At 41.4% G+C, this 24779-nt stretch overlaps 2 protein-coding genes across 3 annotated transcripts in view; one reads left to right on the top strand and one right to left on the bottom strand.

Moving 5' to 3' along the window:
- The first annotated feature begins 6857 nt into the window (after nucleotides 1–6857).
- Nucleotides 6858–21767, top strand: METTL3 (methyltransferase 3, N6-adenosine-methyltransferase complex catalytic subunit). Its single transcript, XM_059707023.1, has 11 exons — nucleotides 6858–7128; nucleotides 15736–15950; nucleotides 16040–16441; nucleotides 17255–17430; nucleotides 18778–18994; nucleotides 19220–19407; nucleotides 19777–19815; nucleotides 19976–20084; nucleotides 20206–20271; nucleotides 20442–20554; nucleotides 21543–21767. The coding sequence occupies exons 1-11, from the start codon at nucleotides 7029–7031 to the stop codon at nucleotides 21652–21654; spliced, it is 1737 nt and encodes a 578-aa protein (XP_059563006.1). The 5' UTR covers nucleotides 6858–7028; the 3' UTR covers nucleotides 21655–21767.
- Nucleotides 20818–24779, bottom strand: part of TOX4 (TOX high mobility group box family member 4) — a 16323-nt gene continuing 12361 nt past the window's right edge. For both annotated transcript variants that reach the window (XM_059707001.1, XM_059707010.1), the window contains 2 exons: nucleotides 23692–23855; nucleotides 20818–22994 (listed from right to left, as the gene is read on the bottom strand). In XM_059707001.1, coding sequence (XP_059562984.1) covers nucleotides 22934–22994; nucleotides 23692–23855 — 225 coding nt within the window. In that variant the 3' untranslated portion in view covers nucleotides 20818–22933. The remainder of the gene's footprint in view (nucleotides 22995–23691; nucleotides 23856–24779) is intronic.

Raw genomic sequence — 24779 nt, 5'->3', positions numbered from 1 at the left:
CCACCAAGGGGCAGCGTGGAACATGGTGGGCGTCGGTAGCAGGCAGCAGTGGAGGTGCTGCGGGGCCCTGATGGGCCCTGATGAGAGTTGGACTGCAGCAGGATGGTAGAGCAGGTGAGTGGAAGGTGCCAGGCCAAGGTGAGTGAGAGCGGGGGCCTGATTGCCCCACTGATTGCCCTGCAGATGGTGACCAGTGGTGGCAGTGGCTGGGGTTGGGGCCGCCGCCTGGCTCCCAGGTGCTGAGGGAGCCGGGCAGGGGGCCTGCCCCTGACCGATCGCCCAGCAGTCAGGATGGTGGAGCAGGAGAGGGGGCGGCGCCAGGCCAAGGCAGAGTGCCAGGCAGGGATGCAGGGCTGCAAAGACTGGGGGTTTGAGCTGGGGCCCAATCTCTGCAGGCCACCCCAAGGGAGCCCTCCTGCGCACGAATTTGTGCACCAGGCCTCTAGTATATGAAGAAAAGTTCAGAAATGCAGTGTATGCATCACTCATCAGCTCACAACTAAGCTTACATCTGTTTTGGGTAGAAGAGATCTAGGTGAGGTCCCATCCCCTCTGCAGGGCTCAGGATTGTATGCAGACCGAGAGCAGCTTTCCATTTTTGCCCCCAGTGGCTTTTTTTTTTTTTTTTTAGCAGAAAATTCTATCTCTCCCTCTCCCTTCTTCTCTCTGTAATCAATAAAACAATTAAAAAAAATAAATGCTTCCTTAAAAAAAAAAAAGACTCTATATGCAGATCATGCTAAGTGGCCGTCCTGTGCTCCTAAAATTTGCCTAATTTACTACTGTCATGATTTACCCAACGTGAATGTGAAAGCAAAGATCTCGGGGGGCTGCTCTTCATCTGGCTTATTTTCAAAAGTACTTGTGTTACTTCTTTGGCTTCCTCTGAAGGTGAGAGGAGGCAATCCAGGCCTTAGGAATCCCAGAGCCTACCAGAAACTCTCTCTCTCTCTCTCTCTCTCTCTCTCTCTCTCTCTCTCGAGTTTTTTTAAATTTTTATTTATTTTTTAAAATTTTGTTTTATTGCTTAAAGCAGCGGTTCTCAACCTGTGGGTCGCGACCCCTTTGGCGGTCGAACGACCCTTTCACAGGGGTTGCCTAAGACCAGCCTGCATATCAGATATTTACATTACGATTCATAACAGTAGCAACATTACAGTTATGAAGTAGCAATGAAAATAATTTTATGGTTGGGTCACAACATGAGGAACTGTATTTAAAGGGCCAGAAGGTTGAGAACCACTGGCTTAAAGTATTAGAAAGAGTATTACATATGTCTCCTTTTTTTTTTTCTTTCTTTTTTTTTTTCTTTTTTTTTTCAGAAACTAAGTCTCTTCTTCTAGAAAACCTTTCCTTTCCTAGACAAAAATGCTTATGCTGTTTAGGGGTTGACCTGCAGAATTCTGATTTGAAGATGAATTAATTCCTTTCATCTTCTACAAGGATATATCCAGTACTCTCTTTCTCCCCCAAGACTCTAGTTTTATTGCTATATAAACTTCTACATATTTCATTTCTATTTGTTCAGGTCCTTGAAAGAAACAGAAATTAAATAACAAATGATAAATTCAGACTTGTGAATAATTAAATGTTAATTTAACAGTCCTATAATACTACAATAATAGGGCTACCTTACTTTAGTAATAATGCAAGTGTCTAACCATAGAGCCATCAAGGTTACATCCCAAATTAAAGTACAAAAGCATCTCTTATTAGCTTTCTGAGGGCCGTTGCTAGACCAAGGTTATTAAGAAGCAAATACGCTTAGGTAGAGCAGTCCCCGTGAAGTCTTCCTGATCTCATATCAGCCAACTTTCCCAACCGTATTTCAGCTGAGGAAGACAGTGTTTTTGCTTCTCATTCAGTGTAATCCCGAGAATTAAATGTTCAGAGATGCTCATGTGTGTGCATACTCATTTCTGCATCCTCTACTTCTAGGCTCATATATAAAGCTACACATCACAAAAGGCAGTGTAAAATACCTAAGAAGTAAATTAAATTCAGAAAATGAGATGGGAATTAGTATTTTGGTCACTACTAAATCTCTAAAATACCTATTACGTAGTAGTCACTCAATAAATATTTGCTGAATGGATGTAACTGCCACATTCCAATTCACATACATTTATATATATATGATTTTTTAAAATTGATTTCGGAGAGGAAGGGAGAGGGAGAGAGAGAGAGGGAAAAAAAACATCAATGATGAGAGAGAATCATTGATTGGCTACCTCCTGAACGCCCCACACTGGGGCTCGAGCCCACAACCCGGGCATGCACACCTAACCGGAATTGAACCCAGGACCCTTTAGTCTGTAGGCTGACACTCTACCCACTGAGCCAAACCGGCTAGGGTCACATACATCTTTTTTTCACAATAGAATCAGTTCATATTCATCCCTTGCTTTCCATTACTATCCATAACCAGTTTTTGAGTTAATTGAAGTTCCTATCATCAAAGACTTAGTTACAATAGGCTAACTATTTTCCCTGTCTTTAAACTCTCCTTTCTCCCCATCTGAATCTAATTAGAGCATAAGATCAACCTTAAAACACTCCCTATTCAAAAACTCTAAATTATCCTGTTATATTGTGATTAAATTGCAAGCTCTTTACCCAGGTAACATGTGCTTTTTTTGCAATCTGGTCTCAAATATGGAAACAAATAACCTTCTAAATTCTCAAATAATATAATTCTCTATGTTCTAGTGAACTAATCTGGGTTAACAGGGCATTCATTTGCTTTCCTAACTCTAGTCTAGACGTTTGCTTTTAATCATGTCTTCATCCTGGAATTCTGTCCTATGGCTTCACCTACTGCAGACCTATCGGTCACTTCAAGCCTGAACCTCGGTGCCACCTCCTTCCCATGCCTTCCTGGGTCACCTGGGCTTGGAAGCCTCCTCTTCTTGGCAATCACATTTCTTTTTAGAGCCTATGCTCATGCTACCCTATGTTGTAAAGATGGTTCAATATTAATAAAGGGTCCTGGCTCTTTTACCAGGCCAGAAACTCTTTGAAAACAGAAGACATGCCTTTTTTAAGCGATTCTTTCTGACACAGTGTTTGGCATCATGTAGGCTTTTGATAAACCAGTGGTTTCTAAATGCTCCCATTCAGAGGGCCCTTTAAAAAACAAACTTTTGTATTTAAGCTTACTACATGTACAGAGAAGTGCACATACCAAAATTGGCTTAATTTTCACAACATTCTTATGTAACCAGCTACCAGAATAAGAAACACATGCAACTCAAATCTCAGAAGCACCCCCGTCCCCTTGTACCCCCTTATGAGGACTCTATTTCAATGTACTACTATGGTAAATGTAGTTTTGGTATAAGAAGAGTAAGAAGCCCTAGCTGGGTATCTCTGCTGGTTAGAGAGTCATCCAGATGTGCTAAGGTTGCTGGTTCAATCTCTGTCAGGGCACATGCAAGAATCAATGAATGAATGCATAAATAAGGGAAACAACTAATTGATGTCTCTCTCCCTTCCCTTTCTCTCTAAAATGAATAAAAATAATAGAAAAATATTTTTTAAAAAAGAAGAGTGAGATTATACATAGATACCTTATAATATCACTGCTCCATTTCTTCTTCTCTCTGAGAAGTGTGCCCACGCATACACACCCATGGATTGGAACTAATAGCTATCTTTGTAAATGAATGCATGGAAAAATAACCTACAACACCTTCAGTGAGAAAGATATGTATCAAACTGTCGGAGGAATTCGTGATCCCTCATTTTAAATATCTGTATTACAAGTGTCACTCTAGGAGAGTGATGGCGAACCTTTTGAGCTCAGCATGTCAGCATTTTGAAAAACCCTAACTTAACTTTGGTGCCGCGTCACATATAGAAATTTTTTGATATTTGCAACCATAGTAAAACAAAGACTTATAGTTTTGATATTTATTTTATATATTTACATGCCATTTAACAAAGAAAAATCAACCAAAAAAATGAGTTTGAGTGTCACCTCTGACACGCGTGTCATAGGTTCACCATCACTGCTCTAGGAGGACTATCTTAGTCAACTCTCAAGACTAATCTTATACCATCTCACACCTGTCAGAACGGCTATCATCAACAAATCAACAAATGACAAGTATTGGAGAGGATGTGCAGAAAAAGGAACCCTCATGCACTGCTGGTGGGAATGCAGACTGGTGCAGCCACTGTGGAGAACAGTATGGAGTTTCCTCAAAAAACTAAAAATGGAACTCCCATTTGACCCAGTGATCCCACTTCTAGGAATATACCCTAAGAAACTAGAAACACCAATTAGAAAGGATATATGCAACCCTATGTTCATAGCAGCACAATTCACCATAGCTAAGATTTGGAAACAGCCTAAGTGCCCATCAGTAGATAAGTGAATTAAAAAACTGTGGTACATCTACACAATGGAATACTACACAGCAGTAAAAAAGGAGTTCTTACCATTTGCAACAGAATGGATGGAACTAGAGAACTTTATGCTAAGTGAAATAAGCCAGTCAGAGAAAGATAAATATCACATGATGTCACTCATTATGGAATATAATGAACAACATAAACTGATGAACAAAAACAGATCCAGAGACGGAGAAGCATTGATCAGACCGTCAAAACCTCAGAGGAAAGGTAGGGGAGGGTGGGGGTAAGGAGGAGAGATCAACCAAAGGACTTATATGCAAGCATATAAGCCTAACCAATGGACACAGACAACAGGGGGGTGAGGGCATCAGTGGGGAGGATGGGAGGTAATGTGGGGATAAAGACACGTATGTAATAACTTAATCAATAAAAAAAATTTTTAAAAAGATCTAAGTATCAGAATATGGGTATTATCTCTGAAATTGATATGGAAAGATATAAATAAAGCCAATAATTTTAATTGTAAACTAGGACAAGAAAATAATTGTTAAGTATAACAATCTTGCTTTATAATTATAAATGGGGATTTAGTGCAACACAAATAAAAACTGAATTATCCATGTTATTAAAACACACTTTTTATTCTAATTTTAAATCAGAAATTATTATGTTGATTTTATCTAAAAATTATCTTGAAACAGTAATCGGATAAAAGGAAAAGTTTATCATTGCCTAATATTGCACTAGAAATTTATGTACAAATACCTGTTAAATACTCACTGGGAGTCACAAATGTAATCAGCATTGCAGGCAATTATGGATGATGCAACTGAAACTAGTACCATGTTATATTACTTGCTTTTAAAATAAAATTGTAGCCAGCATCAGTTTGGCTCAGTGCATAGAGCGTCGGCCTGCGAACTGAGGGGTCCCAGGTTCGATTCCAGTCAAGGGCATGTACCTTGGTTGCGGGCACATCCCCAGTAGGGTGCGTGCAGGAGGCAGCTGATCGATGTTTCTCTCTCATCGATGTTTCTAACTCTCTATCCCTGTCCCTTCCTCTCTGTAAAAAAAAAAAAATCAATAAAATATGTTTAAAAAAAAAAAAAAGTGAACACTGTTAAAAAAAAAAATTAAAAAAAAATTAAAATAAAATAAAATTGTAGGTGAGCGCCAAAGATTCAGTCAGAGCTATACCTGCTGTGCCGAAACATTTATATATATATATCTACACTAATAAAAGAGAAACATGCTAATTGGCGTACGACCACTACTCTTCCCATTGGCTAATCATGGTGATATGCAAATTAACTGCCAACTAAGATGGCAGTTAACTGCCAACAAAGATGGTGGCTAATTTGCATACTGCAGGCAGGATGGGACAGCGCCATCATGCCTGCCCCTCCGCCATCCAGGCCTGCTATTTGTGACCTGGATGGCGGGCGACCCAACCCAGGGCTGGCAGGGCATGACCACAGCTGTCCCCTACTGGCCAAGACCCCAACCGGCTCTCCCGCCAGCAGACCAGGGCTGGCGGGGCGGCTGTGGCTTCCGCCCACAGTCATGCCCCTGACCCGCTCTGGCATCAGTGTTGTTTTTACATCATGAGTTTGTTGTTATATCATTTTATTACTGTTTATTTATTAATTAAATTATGTATTATTTTCATATACATTGTACTCATTTTCCTTTTATCCCTCACACTTTTATTATAGAGAAAGGGAAAATAGCAATATTAAAATATTTTCTCTAATTAATTCCCTTTCAATGTGCATGAATTTCGTTCACCGGGCCACTAGTATATATATATAATTTGCATTGATTTCAGAGAGGAAGGGAGAGGGATAGAAAGATAGAAACATCAATGATGAGAAACAATCATTGATCAGCTGTCCCCTACTTGCCCCGTAGGGGTCGACCCGGCAACCCAAGCATGTGCCCTTGACTGGAATCGAACCTGGGACCCCTCAGTCCACAGGCTGATGCTCTATCCACTGAGCCAAACCAGCCAGAAACATTTCATACAGCAGGCCTAAGACTGCTATCCTTAGAAAGTCCTGCTTAAATGGATACCCTTCAGTTGGTGTCTGAAAACCTGAATCCAAGCAGGGTTTTCACATTTTCCTAACTGATAATAGAGGCTCCCTGTGCCAAAACACTTTGCACAACCAATGGGGCTCATGTTTAACACTTGCTTTCCTTCTGGGAATCTGGAAGTTTGGTACATGCTATGGGGAAGATGCCCATGTGACTATAGTGCCATAAATCCTTGGCACTGAGTCTAACCAGACACACACACACACACACACACACACACACACACACACACACACACACATCTTATATTCAACATGGCCGCATGCGCGCCTATAAGCAACATGGTCGCTCTGCCAGGCACCAAGATGGCGACCACAGCCTCACTGCACCCGGAAGCACCGGAGAGCGCCAATAAGAAAACATCCGCTCTCCTGCCAACACTTAAGATGGCTCCTGTTTCAGCGTCAAAGCTGCGCGAAACCGGAAATGGCTTTTCATTTAGCGCAACGCCGGGACCTCTTTCCGTTTAGCCTTGGGGTGTCCGTGTGAGAATTAGATTTTCCCGGAGCTTCAACTGGGAGGTGCTAGTCTCCCGCGCCTGATTCGAGACTTGTCCAGGCTGGGAGACAAGGATGTCGGACACGTGGAGCTCTATCCAGGCCCACAAAAAGCAGCTGGACTCGCTGCGGGAGAGGCTGCAGCGGAGGCGGAAGCAGGACTCGGGGCACTTGGGTGAGGCGCGTGTCTCCGGCCGGTGCTTAGCCGGGATGGGAGGGAGGGGACCTGGAGAGAAAGACAGCTCCCGAGTGGAAGCCCTTCTCCAAGTGGCTGTTTCTTTAACGCCTCCTGCATTGGTGCTCCCTCTCTCGCCTCAGCAGCACAGACATTCGCCTTCCTGCAAGGAGTCGAGGTCCCCACCCGGGCGTCGGGTCGCTCCGTTCGCTTTCCCGGCCCTGACGCCCGGGCCCCCTGCCGCACCTGCCTGATTCCCCTTAAGTCTCCAAGAGGCCCCGTGTGCTAGGCCTCCCGCCCCCGTTCCTTGGCACAGAGGGTCCTCTCTTCCTGTTGCTCCCACGGCGTTTTGTTCTCCCCGAGCTTCTGGTGACTGGTTTGTAGTGGCCTTTTCTTGGCGACTTTGGGCGCAGTGAGAGCAAGCACTGGGCCTTGTTATCCATGGTGCCCATTTCAGTGCCCTCACAGAGTTGGTGTAGCGCAATCAGCTGAGGAACTGGCATTGTTTCAGTCACTTACATACGGAGCAGGAATCTGAAAGCATTCATGTTTTGTTTGTTTTTTAATCTCCCCCAGCCCTGCTTCAGTGTCACAGTGGTAAAACGAAGGAACCTCACCACCCATTCCCAGTACAGTCTCTGAATTACCTAAGGCAGGTCAATGATAAAAGCTCTGCAAGAAGAGCGAATCTCTGTACCACTATTGTGGTAGGTTATGCCAGTGTTTCTCAGTGTATTCAAATCCATCACTAAATCTTGTCTTAACATATTCAGGACCATGCACACATTCTGGCCCTTGGAACTGGATGCCCTGGCAGGACTCTCACACCGTAATAAATAAATATCTATTGAGTCAGTGCATGAGTGCAGGTAGACAAAATAAGTGTGACATTGACCATGCTCTCAAGGAATGTGAAATTTAGTTGGGGATAAAGGGTATGATACATGCAAAATGTCCACAAGAGTGCAGTGAGAGGAGAACTAACAAGAGTTGGTTTAGTCAGTGAAGGCATTATGGAGAGGTTGGCACTTGGAATTATTTTTTTAACATTTAATCACATTTATTTACTTGTTTGTTTGTTTTTGTTAATCCTCACCCGAGAATATTTTTCCATTGATTTTTAGGGAGAATGGAAGAGAGAGGGAAAGACAGAGAGAAACATCTATGTGAGAGAAAGGGCCCTGGCGGGAGAAGCCTGCAACCAAGGTACCTGCCCTTGACCAGAATCAAACCTGGGACCCTTTGGTCCACAGGCTGATGCTTTATCCACTGAGCCAAACTGGCTAGGGCTGGAATTTAGTTTTGAGGGCTATATTGTACTTAGATAATTAAAAAAGAAGTTAAGAGGGTAGGGTGAGTGGAGGAAGAAGTGCAAGTCATATCGTCAGGGATTAATTAGTAGTCAAGTACTGGAGTAGTTACTGAATTACCCAAGAGGAAGACTTTCTTTTCTTGGTACATAAAGTTAAGTTTTTGACCTCTTGTAGATCAGTTTTCTGGTTTGTTTTTTTCTTATTCTTTGGTTTCCTCTGTTTCTGAGCCTTTTATATTTGCATATCACTTTATTTTTTGTTTTTTTTATTTTATTGATTTTTGGAGAGGGAGAGAGATAGAAACATCAATGATGAGAGAGAATCATTGATTGGCTGCCTCCTGCATTACCCCACACTGGGGATCGAGCCTGCAACCCAGGCATGTGCCCTTGACCAGAATTGAACCTGGGACTCTTCAGTCCGCAGGCTGATGCTCTAACTACTGAGCCATACTGGTCAGGAGACATGCATATCAATTTTAGATAGAAAATATAACAATTACATCACTATCATAGACAAATGACCCATTGCGTCTTTTATTTTTTAATTACTGATTTTAGAGAGAGAGAGAGAGGAAGGGAGAGAGAGAGAGAAACATTGATTTGTTCCACTTATTTATGCATTCATTGGTTGATTCTTGTATGTGCCCTGACCAGGGATTGAAACTACAACCTTAGTTTATTAGATAATGCTCTAACCAACTGAACTACCTAGCTTGGGTCCCCAATTGCTTCTTAATTTATGATAGACTCCTATAACTGGAATTAAAGTATTTCATCAACTTTTTCAAAAACAGCATTCTGGAAGGATATGATTTGAGGCATTTCTACTATATACATATGTTATATGTATATATATGCGTTCCTGAAAAACTTTGCTTTCTGCAAAAGCCTGCATTAAAAATAGCAGGGCTTTTCCTGGCCAGTTGCTCAGTGGTTAGAGTGTTGGCTGAAGGATCTCTAGTTTGATTCCTGGTCAAGGCAACCTCAGTTGCAGATTCATACCTGGCCCTTATCAGGGCACATGCAGGAGGCAACCAATTGATGTGTCTCTCACATCGCTGTTTCTCTCTGTCTCTTCTCCTCCCTTCCACTCTCTCTAAAAATCAATGGGAAAATATCCTTGGGTGAGGATTAACAAAAAAAAGTGGTTCATTTTACAGACTTATTGCTCCCTTTAATAAAAATTATACATTGCTCAAAGAAGATCTAAATTTGGTTACTAACTGGAGAAAGTAAAAATGCTTATGTGATTTCATTCTCCATGGTAGGTTTAATTATAAAAGAAAACGCTTTCACCCTAGCTGGTTTGGCTCAGTGGATAGAGCTTTGGCCTGCGGACTGGAGGGTCCCAGGTTTGATTCCAGTCAAGGGCATGTACCTTGGTTGCAGGCACATTCCCAGTAGGGGGTGTGCAGGAGGCAGCTGATCGATAATTCTCTCTCATCGATGTTTCTAACTCTCTATCCCTCTCCCTTCCTCTCTGTAAAAAAAAAAAATTGATCAAATATATTTAAAAAAACAAAAACATTTTCCTTAGCACACAATGGAGTATACAGATGTTGTATTATAAAAAAGTACACCTGAAACTTGTATGTTATTAACCAACTAGAGTCCTGGTGCATGAAATTCATGCACTGGGGGGTGGGGTGTCCCTCAGCCCGGCCTGCACCCTCTCACAATCCGGCACCCTTTGGGGGATGTCTGACTGCCAGTGTGTGCCCGATCCTGCAGGACAGTGTTAAAAGGCTGTTTCTGACTAATTGGATCAGGCAAAGACTCAAAGCCTCCAGATACTGTCTCTGTCTACAGCAGTGGTTCTCAACCTTGGCTGCACATTAGAATCACCTGGGAATCTTTTTTAAATGCTGATTTCTGGGCCTCATCCTCCAGAAATTCTGTTTCTTTGTTACTGATGCTGTGGCCCCACCCCATAACAAAGAAACAGAATTTCTGGAGGATGAGGCCCAGAAATCAGGATTTTTTAAAAAATATATATTTTATTGATTTTTTTTACAGAGAGGAAGGGAAAGGGATAGAGAGTTAGAAACATCGATGAAAGAGAAACATCGATCAGCTGCCTCCCGCACACCCGCCACTGGGGATGTGCCCGCAACCAAGGTACATGCCCTTGACCAGAATTGAACCTGGGACCCTTCAGTCCACAGGCCGATGCTCTATCCACTGAGCCAAACCAGCTAGGGCCAGAAATCAGGATTTTAAAAAAGATTCCCAGGTGATACTAATGTACAGCCAAGGTTGAGAACCACTGGTCTACAGACTAATAGGATTCCAATTTGAATTGCCCCAATTATCCTCAGGAGTGGCGAGGGTTTTTCCACAGAGTGGGGCAGTTGTTTTCTGCCTGGAGGCTAATTGTTACTTTTAATCTCTTAAGTGGCCTCAGGACAAGGTGTTTTCCAATAGGGTGTGTGGACTGTCTTCCCCCCAGGCAAGGCAGATGTCTGTGTGGGAAAGATGTCCTCCGCTGTGTGAGGGAATGGCTCAGCCCAGGAAACTTGGGGTGTCTGCCTTCTGAGTTCTATCCCCCAAATCCCCAGTCCTGGGTTCTGCTCTCACAGCTCCAGTCCACTTCACCCTCCCTCTGCCAGAGCACAAGGTGGGTGGCCCCACAGGGAATTTTTGTGCATTGGCCCTTTAAGAGGGTGCCTGGACTTTCAGCTGCCACCCCTGGCAGACAGCACCCCACTGCTTTTCACAGCTAGATGTTATGTGGGTACCCTCCTCAGTTTGGTGCTCTCTGCTGGGGAGCCCAGCTTCGGGCTTAGGTCCCAGAGTTCTCAGTGGCACACACACACACACACACACACACACACACACCCCGCAAGCTGATATATCTCTCCAGGACTTCAGTTGCCTTCTGTGGGTGTCCGGCCAGCCCTTTCGAACCTCGGCCCCTCCTACCAGTCTCTATGCGGTGGGTCTCCACCTTCAGTCCTTGGGTATCAGGGTTCTCTCCTGTGAGTTTTCTGTTGATTATTCAGGAAGCCTTTCTGTATTTCAGCTGTAATTCCAGTTTGTTCCTGGGAGCATGTCTGTGCAACATCTTCCTACTCTGCTGCCATTTTTAATCTCCCCTGATGGCTTTCTTATCCCTCAACGTCATTTGAAGTCTTACATTGCTGCCCTCAGCTCATTTGCTTTATTTCCAATTTTTTTTTTACTGAGAGTTTCCTGTCTAGATTCCATGTAGTCTAATTTAGAAATAGCAAATAACATTTGCATGAAAAGTTGGTAGGAAAGAAATTGAGAGGATTAACATCTAACCAAATTTATATATTGTTATTTAAAATGTTTGTGGTGTTTTTTTGTTTTTGTTATTCCTCACCAGAGAGTGAGGGTACTTTTCTCATTGATTTTTTTTAGCGACTGGAAGGGAGGGGGTAAGAGGGGAGAGAGGAAAGAGAGAAATATTGGCATAAGGACATGAGAGAGTGAGAAAGACACACTGATCCGATGCTTCCTGCATGTGCCCTGACCAGGGCCGGTGGTTGAACCTGCAACCCAGGTACCTGCCCTTGACAGGGAATTGAACTTGAGCCCCTCTGGGCAACAATAACCACTGAGAAACACCAGCCAGGGCTATATATTGTTATTTTAAATATAATAGCAGGTATAATAATGTCAAATGGGTTACTTTTTTTATGTGAACTGCTAGCTCTTGACTTCATTTAAAATAAAGTTAATAGAGAACTTTATCATAAAAATAATGTGGTATTATTATATATTTAAGCCAAGTGTCTGAAGAACCATTTTTTTTTTTTTAAGAACCATTTTTTTGTGGCAGTAATGAAAAATAATATGGTAGTGAGTAAGTATGTTCCCAAACAGAATTTTGATTAGATTAAATTAATAAGAATTTTTTTTCAGAGCGAAAGTCACTTTTTAAAAAATTGATTTTAGAGAGAGAGAAGAGAGAGAGACATCAATTTGCTGTTCCTTCTATTCATGCACCTGTTAGTTGATTCCTGTATGTGCCCTGACCAGGGATTGAACCCAAGAGAACTTCGGCACTTCAGGACAACGCTTCAATCAAGTGAGCTACCCAGCCAGGGCAATAAGTGTTTTTGAGCTCTGGGTAGTGTGGCTCAGTTGGTTGAACATCATCCCATGCACCAAAAAGTCACCGGTTTGATTCCCGGTCAGGGTACATGCACAGGTTTCAGGTTCAACAGGAGGCATCTGTTTGATGTATCTCTCTCACATTGATGTATCTCTCTCCTCCCTCTCTATTAATTTATTTTTTTTTAAAGAATGTTTTGGCCCTGGCTGGTTTGGCTCAGTGGATAGCGTGTTGGCCTGTGGACTGAAGGGTCCCAGGTTCAATTCCAGTCAGGGACACAGGCCCAGGTTGTGGGCTTGGTCCCTAGTTGGGGGCGTGCAGGAGGCAGCCGATCAATGATTTTCTCTCATCATTGATGTTTTTATCTCTCTCCCCATCTCCCTTCCTCTCTGAAATCAATAAAAAAAATATATTTTTAAAAAACAAAGACCAACCCATAAGTCTCTAATTTGCACTTATATAAAAATAAATAAATAAAAAGGTCAGTATCTATCTATATAAAAACCCAGTGACCATTATGGCAGAATGAACAGAACGACCGGTTGCTATGACGCACACTGACCACCGGGGGGCAGACGCTTAATGCAGGGCTCATGGCTGGCCAGCACTAAAGGGTGATGAGCCAAGCAGCTAGGAGTGAGCAGGCAGGCGGTTAGGAGTAAGGGGTCCTGGATTGTGAGAGGGCGCAGGCCGGGCTGAGGGACCCCCTCTACCCCCCTCCCACCCCCCTCGTGCCTGAATGCATTGGGCCTCTAGTTATATATAAAACAATTTGTGGATGCGATGCCTGAAATCCTCATTTTAAAGCACCTTGTACTTTTTTTTTGTTTTGCCTTAATGAAATTTATCATTGATTATTCTTAGTTGGGTTGCTTAAGAAATTTTTGTTTGGAGCAAGTCACAAAAAGGTAAATACTGTATGATTGCACTTCTATGAAGTATCTAGACTAGAGTATTCAAATTCAAAGAAAGAGAAATCAGAATGCAGTTGTTAGGGGCTAGGGGATGTTGCTGCTAAATGGATACAGAGTTTCATTTGTGCAAGGTGAAAAAATTCAATTTGACTGTACTTAACACTACTGAACTGTACAGTTAGAAATGGCTAAGGTGATCAATTTTATGTGTGTTTTACTGCAACTTTATAAAAAAGTCAACCACATTCAAAACTTAAAAAAATTAGAAGATTATAAATGTATTAAGATTATTGAAAAAAGAAATCTTATATAATAAAGATTGACCATCATGCCCTAAAAAAAAAAAAAAAAAAAAGAAAAGAAAAGAAATTTTTGTTTACTTTAAAAGAATTTTATACTTGATAAAAAAAATCAGTTTGATCCTAGTGTAAAATGTAATAGGGGTATTTTAGCTCAAATTTATTACATTTGTAGAATTTCTGAATTGCAAGGGATTTCAGTAGTCACCAAATCAGTCCTGTTCAATGCAGGAATTTTGCCTATAGTTTTTCAAGTAAGCTAAGTAGTAACTGTCACTTATATTTAATATATATTTTTAGCTTAAGTCAGTTGCTCTCAAACTCTTTCTCATCCTGACCTTCAAAGTGCTTCCATGACTCTTCCATGTGCATAACACCTTTTTGCCACAAGGAACTTTTATCAGTTCATCTGAGTTCTAGTTAAGATTCAGCAGAACATAAAGGAATTATAAGTAATCAAGGTGAAGAAAGTTATGTCAGTTAAAATTTGCAGCTAATATGGAATTGTGGAATCTGTTTTCCAAATAGGGTATAACTTATTTTCATAAAATGTTAACTATTCCAGCAAATTGTTTAGTATAGTTCAGCTCTGATGTCCTTGGAATTTCTGAGTCAAATTTTACTAAAGTTAGTTCCATGAGAGTGGAAATTTCCAAGTAATCAAAATATTTTTACATGTAAACTAATGCCTCATTTATACCTTATAATATTTAATTTAACAGAATTCCAGGATAGGTCTGGAGTTTAATATTTCATCTGGCCCTGGCTGGTGTGGCTCAGTTGGTTGGGAGTGGTCCCACACACCAAAAGCTTGCCCGTTCAACCAGTTCAGGGTGTGCAGGAGGCAGCTGATGTGCCATTCTCACATTGATATTTCTCTCTCCCTTTCCCTTCCTCTCTTTCTAAAAATCAATAAAAATAGATTTGTTTGGTTTTTGTTTCTTGTTAATCCTTATCTGAGGATATTTTTCCATTGATTTTTAGGGATAGTGGAAGAGAAAGGGAAAAACAGAGAGAAACATTGATGTGAGAGAAACACATCGACTGGTTGCCTCCTACCAGGGCCAGGATCTGAGGAGCCTGCAACCAAGGTACGTGCCCTTGACCGGAATCGAACCCAGGACCCATTGGTCCGCAGGCAGATGCTCTATCCACTAAGCCAAACCGGCTAGGGCAAAAATAGATTTTAAAAAAAATACAGTCAGGAAATATTTTGTGACTAGGCTTCAGCAAAGTTTTATAAGATTTTTATGTTTGATGTTAAAGGTCCCATTATTCTAACCTCTAACACTGTCATTTTGTATATCTTCTGATGTCTAGTGGCCTTAATTCATAAACATTTAAACTCCATTCCTCAGAGAGATTTTATCATAGTTTAGGTTATTGAAAATATTTCTGACTTTTAGATTCAGGTTGATTATATCAGTTGTCACTTAGAATAGCTTGAATGGAGTTGGTATGGACATTTAAATCTGCCATGCTGCTCATTTTCTATAAAGTACATGAAGGACAAGGAATTATGAAAACTCTCATTCAATAGAGAAAAAGTAAGCTCTTCCCAGAAAATTGAGGATTATCCTGGCAAAGCAGTGAATGAATGCTTAAATATGTGTGAGGAAAACTTATCTAGTGCTAAATTTGGTCGGAGAAGTTCCCGCATGAAAGAACTGTGTACTGTGAATGCTGGAGAATTTGACTCCCGAGGAATATATAGGCTGGCAGTGGTTGCCCCTTTTTTAAAAATATATACATACATATATATATATATATATTGATTTCATAGAGGAAGGGAGAGGGAGAGATAGAAACATCAATGAGAGAGAATCGTCGATCGGCTGCCTTCTGCATGCCCCACACTGGGGATGGAGCCGGAAACCCGGGCATGTGCCCTTGACCAGACTCGAACCTGGGACCCTTCATTCTACAGGCTGATGCTCTATCTACTGAACCAAACCAGCCAGCGCACCGTTTTTCAGTATATATTCTCTTCATTCCTAGATCTACGGAATCCAGAGGCAGCACTGTCTCCAACCTTCCGCAGTGACAGCCCAGTGCCTACTGTACCCACTTCTGGTGGCTCCAAGTCCAGCACAGCTTCAGTTCCTGAATTAGCTACAGACCCTGAACTGGAGAAGAAGTTGCTACACCATCTCTCTGATCTATCCCTAACATTGCCTACTGATGCTGTGTCCATCTGTCTTGCCATCTCCACGGTAATGACCTGATAAGACAGGGTAGGGATCTACCACTTCTTTTCTTCAGTTCATGGTCAGTGTCTTACTGCTTTCTCTTCCTTCCCTAGCCAGATGCCCCTGCTACTCAAGAAGGGGTGGAAAGCCTCCTACAGAAGTTTGCAGCTCAGGAGTTGATTGAGGTAAAGCGAGGTCTCCTACAAGATGATGCAAATCCTACTCTTGTGACCTATGCTGATCATTCCAAGCTCTCTGCCATGATGGTCGCTGTTGCAGAAAAGGGCTCTGGGGAGGTAACAGGGACTATCACAGGTCAGAAGCGGCGTGCAGAACAGGACTCGACCACAGTAGCTGCCTTTGCTAGCTCTTTGGCCTCTGGTCTGGCTTCTTCAGCATCAGAAACAGCCAAGGAGCCAACCAAGAAATCAAGGAAGCATGCTGCCTCAGATGTTGATCTGGAGATAGAAAGCCTTCTGAACCAACAGTCTACTAAAGAACAACAGAGCAAGAAGGTAGGGGCAGATGGAAATGTTTTCATACATATACTTGGAATTATAACTTTGGTTGAGAGGAATTTACCCCTGGCACAAGGAGCAATTCTTAGAATTGAAGGTTTAGAACAGTGGTTCTCAACAGGGGATGATTTTGCCTTCCTCCCTCCTTACAGAGGACATTTGGCAATGTCTGGAGACATTTTTGGTTGTCTCAATACAGGGGAGTGCTACAGGCATCTAGTGGGTAGAGGCAAGGGATACTGCTAAACATCCTACAGTCATAGTAGGACAACCCCCATACAACAAAGAATTATCCAGCCCTAAATGTTAATAATGTCAATGTTAGAAACTCGGATTTAGAGAATCTTTGTTATTGGATCTGTTTGGAAGAATCATAAGATCAAGGTCAGGGGAATCCAGTTCTGGCTGGGTAGCTCGGTTAGAGCAGTGTCCTAATACACCAAGGTTGTGGGTTCAGTCCCTAGTCAGGGCACATACAAGAACTTTGTTTATATCAATTAGCCTATGGTAAAATTAGTTATACATTTTTTCACTTAAAGTTACAAAACCTATCAACAATGTTGAAGACTTTACTGCATAGTGATTCTTGGTATAAGTAATGGAACCACATGAGTGCTCTCCATTTGCTACTTCTAGGTGTGTGAATTTGACAAGTTAAATTGATAGTAGAGTTCATTGTGCCTTGGTTCAGTACCTAACGTAAGTGGTTTTGGTGGGCATTACAGGTATTATCAAGTAGAATTTACACAGGTGGTTTAAGGCTAATTTTACCTACAAACCCTGTTAAGTCCAAAGCTTCTTCTGTCATAGGTCAGTCAGGAGATTCTAGAGCTATTAAATACTACAACAGCCAAGGAACAATCCATTGTCGAAAAGTTTCGGTCACGAGGTCGGGCCCAAGTGCAAGAGTTCTGTGACTATGGAACCAAGGAGGAGTGCATGAAAGCCAGTGATGCTGATCGGCCCTGTCGCAAGCTGCACTTCAGGTCTCTTGAGAGGGAGAGAGGTGGGATGGGTCTCCTAGAAATAGTCATTCCTTTTCAGCGCGTTGCTTCCAATCATTGGGATTATGTATTTAATCCTGTTATTAAATGGTTTTCCTATGTCCTGGCCAGCATGGCTCAGCGGTTGAATATCGTCAACCTTTGAACCAGGAGATCACCGTCAGGGCACATGTCCAGGATTGCATGCTTAATCCCCAGTACGGGGCGTGCAGGAGGCAGCTGATCAATGATTCTCTCATTGATGTTGAGAGACATCATTGATGTCTATCTCTCTCTCCCTCTTTATCTCTGAAATCAATAAAATTATATTTGAAAAAGAAAAAGGTTTCAATAGTTTGTCAACGACCTTCAGATTCTGAAAGTATACTTTTTAAAAATTATGTTTTATTTATTTTTAGAGAGGGAGAGGGATAGAGAGATAGAAATATTGATGAGAGAGAAACATCATCTATTGGCTGCCTCCTGTGCACTTCCTGCTGGGAATCAAGCCTGCACCCCAGGCATGTGCCCTGACTGGGAATTGAACTGGTGACCTCTTGGTTTCTGGGTCATGCTCAACCTCTGAGCCACACCAGCTGGGCTGAAAGTATACTTTTAGAAGTAGTGTTCTGTGGGAGTAATACAGGCTGGACTCCCAAATAAATGCAAGTGTGTGGGGTTTATTTTGTTGTTTTTTTAATCTTCACCCAATGATATTTTTCCACTGATCTTTAGAGAAAGTGGAAAAGAGAGGGAAAGACAGGGAGAAATATTGATGTGAGAGAAACACCGATTGGTTGCCTCCTGCACGTGCCCTGTCCAGGGTCCAGGCCGGGGAGGAGCCTGCAACCCAACCGAGGTATGTGCTCTTGACTGGAATTGAACCCAGGACTTGTTGGTCTGCAGGCCGATATTCTATCCACTGAGCCAAACTGGCCAGGGCCAAGTATGTGTTTTTTTAATGCTCCTTTCTTGCAATAGCAAGGCACTTCTATCTCTGAGCCCCAGTGCAAGTTAAAGTTCTTTGGAAGGAAGATTATCTTAGGAGAAACAGGATTCTGGGCTCTTAGGTCAGTGTTATACTGCTCTAACCAGCAAGCCCTTTCTTCTTTCCTGTCATAAGATAAGCAAGTTATGTCTTTGCTCAGAGAGGAATTAAAACTCTTCATTAGTGTGAATTACGGATTTTCATGTCCCCTGGCCTCCCCCTTCTCTGAAAACTCTTGAAGGAAGCTCTACCAATAGAGAAAATTGGTAGATAGGAAATTGTGAAACAATTTGTTACTTGAACTGTTGGCTCTCACTGTGGAACACTATCTTGATTCTGATTTTATCTTTTTATTTCCCCAGGAGAATCATCAATAAACACACTGATGAGTCATTAGGTGACTGCTCTTTCCTTAATACATGTTTCCACATGGATACCTGCAAATATGTTCACTATGAAATTGATGCTTGCATGGATTCTGAGGCTCCTGGGAGCAAAGATCATACACCAAGCCAGGAGCTTGCTCTCACACAGAGTGTTGGAGGTGATTCCAATGTAGATCGACTCTTCCCACCTCAGGTACCTGTTGGCTAAGAAAACTTACCTCAATTTATGGACTTAATCTGAATAGGGCAGCCATACATGTAGGAAAGCAGGGCATAATTAGCAGTTTGTTTTGCTGATTGGGAATGGAGTGGGATAGATATGCTTAAAAGGGAGTAGGAAAATAGTTGGAAAAGAGGGACTGGGGCCATGAATCTCAGAGTGGAGGAAGGGAAGATGACCAAATACCACCTCATGCAGTGGATCTGTTGTGATATCCGCTACCTGGACGTCAGTATCTTGGGCAAGTTTGCAGTTGTGATGGCTGACCCACCCTGGGATATTCACATGGAGCTGCCCTATGGGACCCTGACAGATGATGAGATGCGCAGGCTCAACATACCAGTACTGCAGGATGATGGCTTTCTCTTCCTCTGGGTCACAGGCAGGTAATGCAGTTCAAAGATGTGTAGTTATGGGCAGGAATAGTACAGAGTGAGTACTGGGTGGGGATAAAATCCTGGGTTTTCCTAGCTGTGCTATTAAGATTGAGTCAGCCTTTTTTTCCTACTGAGACCTAATGCTTATTTATAACAAATTATACCTTAAGTCCTATTTAACTTTACATTTGTTCCTTGTGAAAGGTAAGGCCACTGAGAATGGATACTGTTTTGTTTTTACATTCTTAAATCATCCTGTTGCCTTAATGGTGTCTTGCATGTAAATGTTCACTGAATATCTACTGAAAACAACACATATCTTGAAGCGAAAGAAAAAACAGGCTTGGAAGTAGCTATTTAACTCTTTTTTCTTTCTAGGGCCATGGAGTTGGGCAGAGAATGTCTGAACCTCTGGGGGTAAGTGTTGCTTTCCTTTGTGGGAAATAAGTAATTGCTATAGTTGAGATATCTGTTTATTTCTCCCCGAGTATTCCTGTGATTCCTTACCTCTGTAGAGTAGATGGTACTACTCCTAAACTGTGAAAGCCTGATTAAAGCTCTTTCTTATGCCCCTCAGTTATGAACGGGTAGATGAAATTATCTGGGTGAAGACAAATCAGCTGCAACGCATCATTCGGACAGGCCGTACAGGTCACTGGTTGAACCATGGAAAGGAACACTGCTTGGTGAGCAGCAGTGGGGTTTAATTCATTAGGTGGAGCAAAATAGAGGAATTATGTGACTTCTTATTGAGAAAAAGTTCAAATGTAGGGTTTCATAAGGTAATCTGTTCTCTGTGGTGAGCAGGTTGGTGTCAAAGGAAATCCCCAAGGCTTCAACCAGGGTCTGGATTGTGATGTGATCGTAGCTGAGGTATGTGCTTCCCAGGCATCCAACGTTTTCACATCTTAATTGACATTAGTTATTGAGGTCAAGGGTATTCTTGTCCCGAGTTCTCTCATTTGGATCTTAAAACATAAATGGAAAGGGCTAGAATTGCAATCTTGGGTAACTTAAAAGTAGCTAGACCCTTTATTTTCTAGGTTCGTTCTACCAGTCATAAACCAGATGAAATATATGGCATGATTGAAAGACTATCCCCTGGCACTCGCAAGATTGAACTATTTGGACGACCTCACAATGTGCAACCCAACTGGTAAGGTGACCAAAGAACATGTTAGCCCCATGGGCAAAAGTATTTATAGTCAGGGACACTAGTTAGCAGCGTTTCACATCATATTCCAGTATTCTGTAAACGGGCTTCAGAGGATTCATAAGCCAACTAAGCTTATTTTTATTTTAGACTGTTTTACAGGGTTCTGCGACATTCATTGGAAATCCCACAGGTTTTAGGATTCAAACCACTGTTCTCTAGATTCCACTTTTACAACCTAATGATATTCCTCAGTTAGTCTATGGTTTTTTAAAAAATATATATTTTATTGATTTTTTACAGAGAGGAAGGGAGAGGGATAGTTAGAAACATCGATGAGAGAGAAACATTGATCAGCTGCCTCCTGCACACCCCTCACTGGTGATGTGCCCTCAACCAAGGTACATGCCCTTGACTGAAATCGAGCCTGGGACCCTTCAGTACGGAGGCCGATGCTCTATCCACTGAGCCAAACCGGTCAGGGCTCTATGGATGTTTTGAATCTTTCCCCTGGTGGTTACTAAGAATCTAATCTGTCAAGAATTTTAATATCTTTCATTCTGTTAGTAGAGCTTTAAAAGACACGCTAATTAATATTTTTAAATTGAATTTATTTGGGTGACATTGGTTCATAAAACCATACAGGTTTTAAGTAAATTCAATTAAAAAAATAAATTTTAAAAAAGTAAGTGACATGCTGCTAGCATTTTACTTATCCAAGGAATACTCACTGGCAGCAACAGCTTTGAAAAGTAGGCCTGGTTAGCCATCAATTATTAACCCTTAAGTAACACAGATCCTGCTTATTTTACCACCAGATTCTGCCCATTCCTAACCAGTCATGCTACCACATACTATTCTATTAAGGTCTTTTAAAAAGAGTATTTGATGAGATGATAGGCAGTCTTAATAAAAGGTATTAGTATTTTAACAATATTAAGCCTTTTAATTCCAGGAATTTTGGTTTGCCCCATCTTTCCCCTTGCTTCAGGATCACCCTTGGAAACCAGCTGGATGGGATCCACCTACTAGATCCAGATGTGGTTGCCCGGTTCAAGCAACGGTATCCAGATGGTATCATCTCTAAACCTAAAAATCTATAGAAGCACTTCCTCACAGAACTAAGCATCCATAGATATGGCTCTGCAGGCTGCATCTAAAGAGTAATATTTGTACCATAACTCTTTTTATTATTTAAATAAAAGTTTGTATCTCAGTAGGGATTTTGAGGTCAAATTTTGGCTTTGCCACTTAACAGTGTGTGAACTCATGTAACTCATCCCTCAGTATGATTCCTGATCATGTAAACTGGAAATATTACCTACTTCATTGGGTTGTGGTAAGGGTTCAAACTAAATGAATGCATGGAAAGCATTAAAATGTTGATTATACAGTATAGGATGGAAGTGATTAGTAATTAGTACTACATGAACAGGATAATAAAGAAGGGGCTCTGGGACAGCATTTCTCAAGGTAAGATTTGAGTTTCCCTTAAGGTTATCACTGGGGCTATATGCTCTAAGTAGTTGCTGATTCTGTTACAACTATGTGGCTTGGTAGTCTATTCTTTCGCTTAAATTTTCAAGAAAAGTGAAATAAGTGCATTTTAGATTAAATTTAAATGCTTAGGGTGTGCAGAGAATAGGCTTATATAAATTATGTAAGTGAAACCACTTCTGGCATATTTTTTAAAAGATAGCTTATCAAACACAACTGAATACAACTGTAGACTTCGGTGAAACAGCTTGTTAAACGTAGAATTCTGCCTTTCACACTCAGATACTGTGATAGCTGAGGTAAGGAAAGACAATGACTACAAAAATAATATTTGTAAAGAAGAATAAATAAGAAAATCCTAAATGATGTTATTTTCCCTATAGCCCAGTGTGCCTACTGTATTGAAAAACCTTTGTTCTCAAAGCAATGTATAGATGTGATATTACTAGCTCTCTGTTTAAAAGGTATCCTTTAATTACTTTTAAAACGGTGCACACAGTGGTAGGCTCAAAGCTGATATGTACTCATAATTTTACTCTTTTAGGCAAGTCCTATGACAATTATACTAACAAGTTTCTTCAAACCACCCCCCTTCCCACCACCCCTATGTTCTGCTTGTCCATATCCCCTTCACCCTTTCCTCTGCTATTATCACTGGCATCTCTGCTTGTACTTGAAAGTAAAGAGCAACCCCAGAATACAGCAAACTCAATGACCCTGCTCCATAGCCTGGCCCCTTGCTGAAGAGAGGAAAGGGGAGAAGCATGAAGGGACCATCATGGGCTCAGTTCAGGTACTATGAGAAGCCCGGCTTGAGTTTTCAAAGCAGGGTCTTGGACATGTTCCTGGCAGATAAATCTTCACTGGCTTGGAGAACAGGAAGGACTATTTTACAAACACCACTGTGTTCGAATTTCTAGAGGCTAACCAGGCCAAGAAGACATCCCTAAGAGAAAAAAAGATACACATAAACAGAATTATAGCTTAGATGTATTCTTTCTTAACTCTGTCTTAAATAAATAGGTTCTCAGTTCACTGCCTATAGCATCAAAGTGAAATGGTATCACTCAGTAGAAATATTAGGGCAACGGGCCTAAAAGTCAGCAGTATAGGCAATGCAATCTTGGTTTACTGAAGAGGATTTGACATAGAAAATACCAATGCCTTGTTTCATGCATGTAGCTAAATCCCAAGAAAATTTGGGGAGATAGACAAAATCTTCAGAACTCCTCCAACTCCTGCCATACTTAGCACCTTATTATGCTATTTATCACTTATCCATTCCTCCTCAAATTCTAATTCCCTAAGTGTTCTGATTTGCACTAAGGAGATAAGCAAAGCTAATATTCAGTCACTAACTCTTTTATGTGTCATCATACATTTAAAGAGCATACCTAAAGGTAAATGTGGTACCAGAGAAGCATGACTGCTAATTATCCTTGTGTAGCAATTATATATATAAGCTCTTTATAAGCAGGGGAACTTTTCTAGTAGTCTTACAATCAGACATATACATGTATATACCAACTTACTTTACCTAAGGTAAGGTATACTCTAAGGTAATACTGACATGCTCAGGGTTACCATGTTTTCCAACAGTTAATTTTAGCAACCCCTGAATTATAAGAGAAACTATAACTCACCTGCAGTGCTTCACCACACATTCATTGCTGCAGTATTCATTGTCCCAGTCCTTACTCGCAACGGGAGGGTTCTCACAACCAGACCTCACACAGCGAGGCTGGGGTGAGATTGTCACTGGAGACCCACTCACCAATTCAACATCCATTTGAGAAGGAGACTCAACCTGTGAGAGAAAGAGAGCACCAAAGATGGATTAGATTTGTTACCTACCTTGCCAGACACTAGTCAAATTAACTTTGGGATCCAATGGAGCAAACAGGAGTTAACATCCCTCACATATGGGGTAACATTTCAAAAGAAGACGAGTTCTTGGTCTCCTGCTTTTTATCCAGTTTTAGAACTTCGCCAAGCAGACTGACATGAAGTTTCTTCCCATTAGGAGAATGCTGGCATATGCTGGTATACTGACCCTTTAACAACTCAGGTTTGAACTGCGAGGGTCCACTCAAGTGTATGCAGATTTACCTGCACAGTTAAAGGGTCATTATTTTTGATCCAGGTCAGGAATCCATGTATGTGGAGGGTCAACTACTAGTTTTACGTGTGCACAGTGGGTCACTGTTCTCTTTAATTTTAATCTTACCCATCACTGACTTTATTCCACACTTGGATAATATTCCTCTGAAAATATAAAATCAAAAGTAGAATGTGAAAAGAGGTTGGGTCACCTCAACTAAGATTTCGAGAATTAAGAGAAGACAAAATGTGCCATTAGAAAATGTGAAGAACTTGCAGATTCAGAGTTTCCTCCTGATAGAGGGATTATTTTTCTTTAAAATTACTGCTTCATCAATTGTGGAGCTAGTCTCAAACAGACCCATACTTAAAAATAACCACTGGTCATGTGTAAGTTAAAGCTAGGGTAATGGACATCTGTTTGTCACTTTGGACTCATTGATATGAACCAACTGAATTTTTCTATCTATATCCACTATTTCCCCACTGGAAACATCAAGCCAAGCAGTCCAGATATAGGAGAAATGGAAGCACTTAAATCTCCAAAGTTTAGGATCCTTGGGTAGATACCTCCAAAAAATAACTCTGGGCTTGGGTTGTATCCTCTCTAGTCACACCACAGTATTTTTCT

Source organism: Myotis daubentonii, chromosome 1 (assembly GCF_963259705.1).
Source record: "Myotis daubentonii chromosome 1, mMyoDau2.1, whole genome shotgun sequence".
NCBI lineage: Eukaryota > Metazoa > Chordata > Mammalia > Chiroptera > Vespertilionidae > Myotis > Myotis daubentonii.
This window is presented reverse-complemented; position numbering and strand designations above follow the sequence as displayed.

What these genes read in the sequence shown, in the direction of transcription:
- METTL3 (XM_059707023.1), top strand. Translation starts at nt 7,029, where the DNA reads ATGTCGGACACGTGGAGCTCTATCCAGGCCCACAAAAAGCAGCTGGAC. An exon ending in TTCCTCTGGGTCACAGGCAG is followed by an intron (nt 19,408 to 19,776) that starts GTAATGCAGTTC and finishes TTTTCTTTCTAG; the next exon opens with GGCCATGGAGTTGGGCAGAG. An exon ending in ATGGAAAGGAACACTGCTTG is followed by an intron (nt 20,085 to 20,205) that starts GTGAGCAGCAGT and finishes TGTGGTGAGCAG; the next exon opens with GTTGGTGTCAAAGGAAATCC.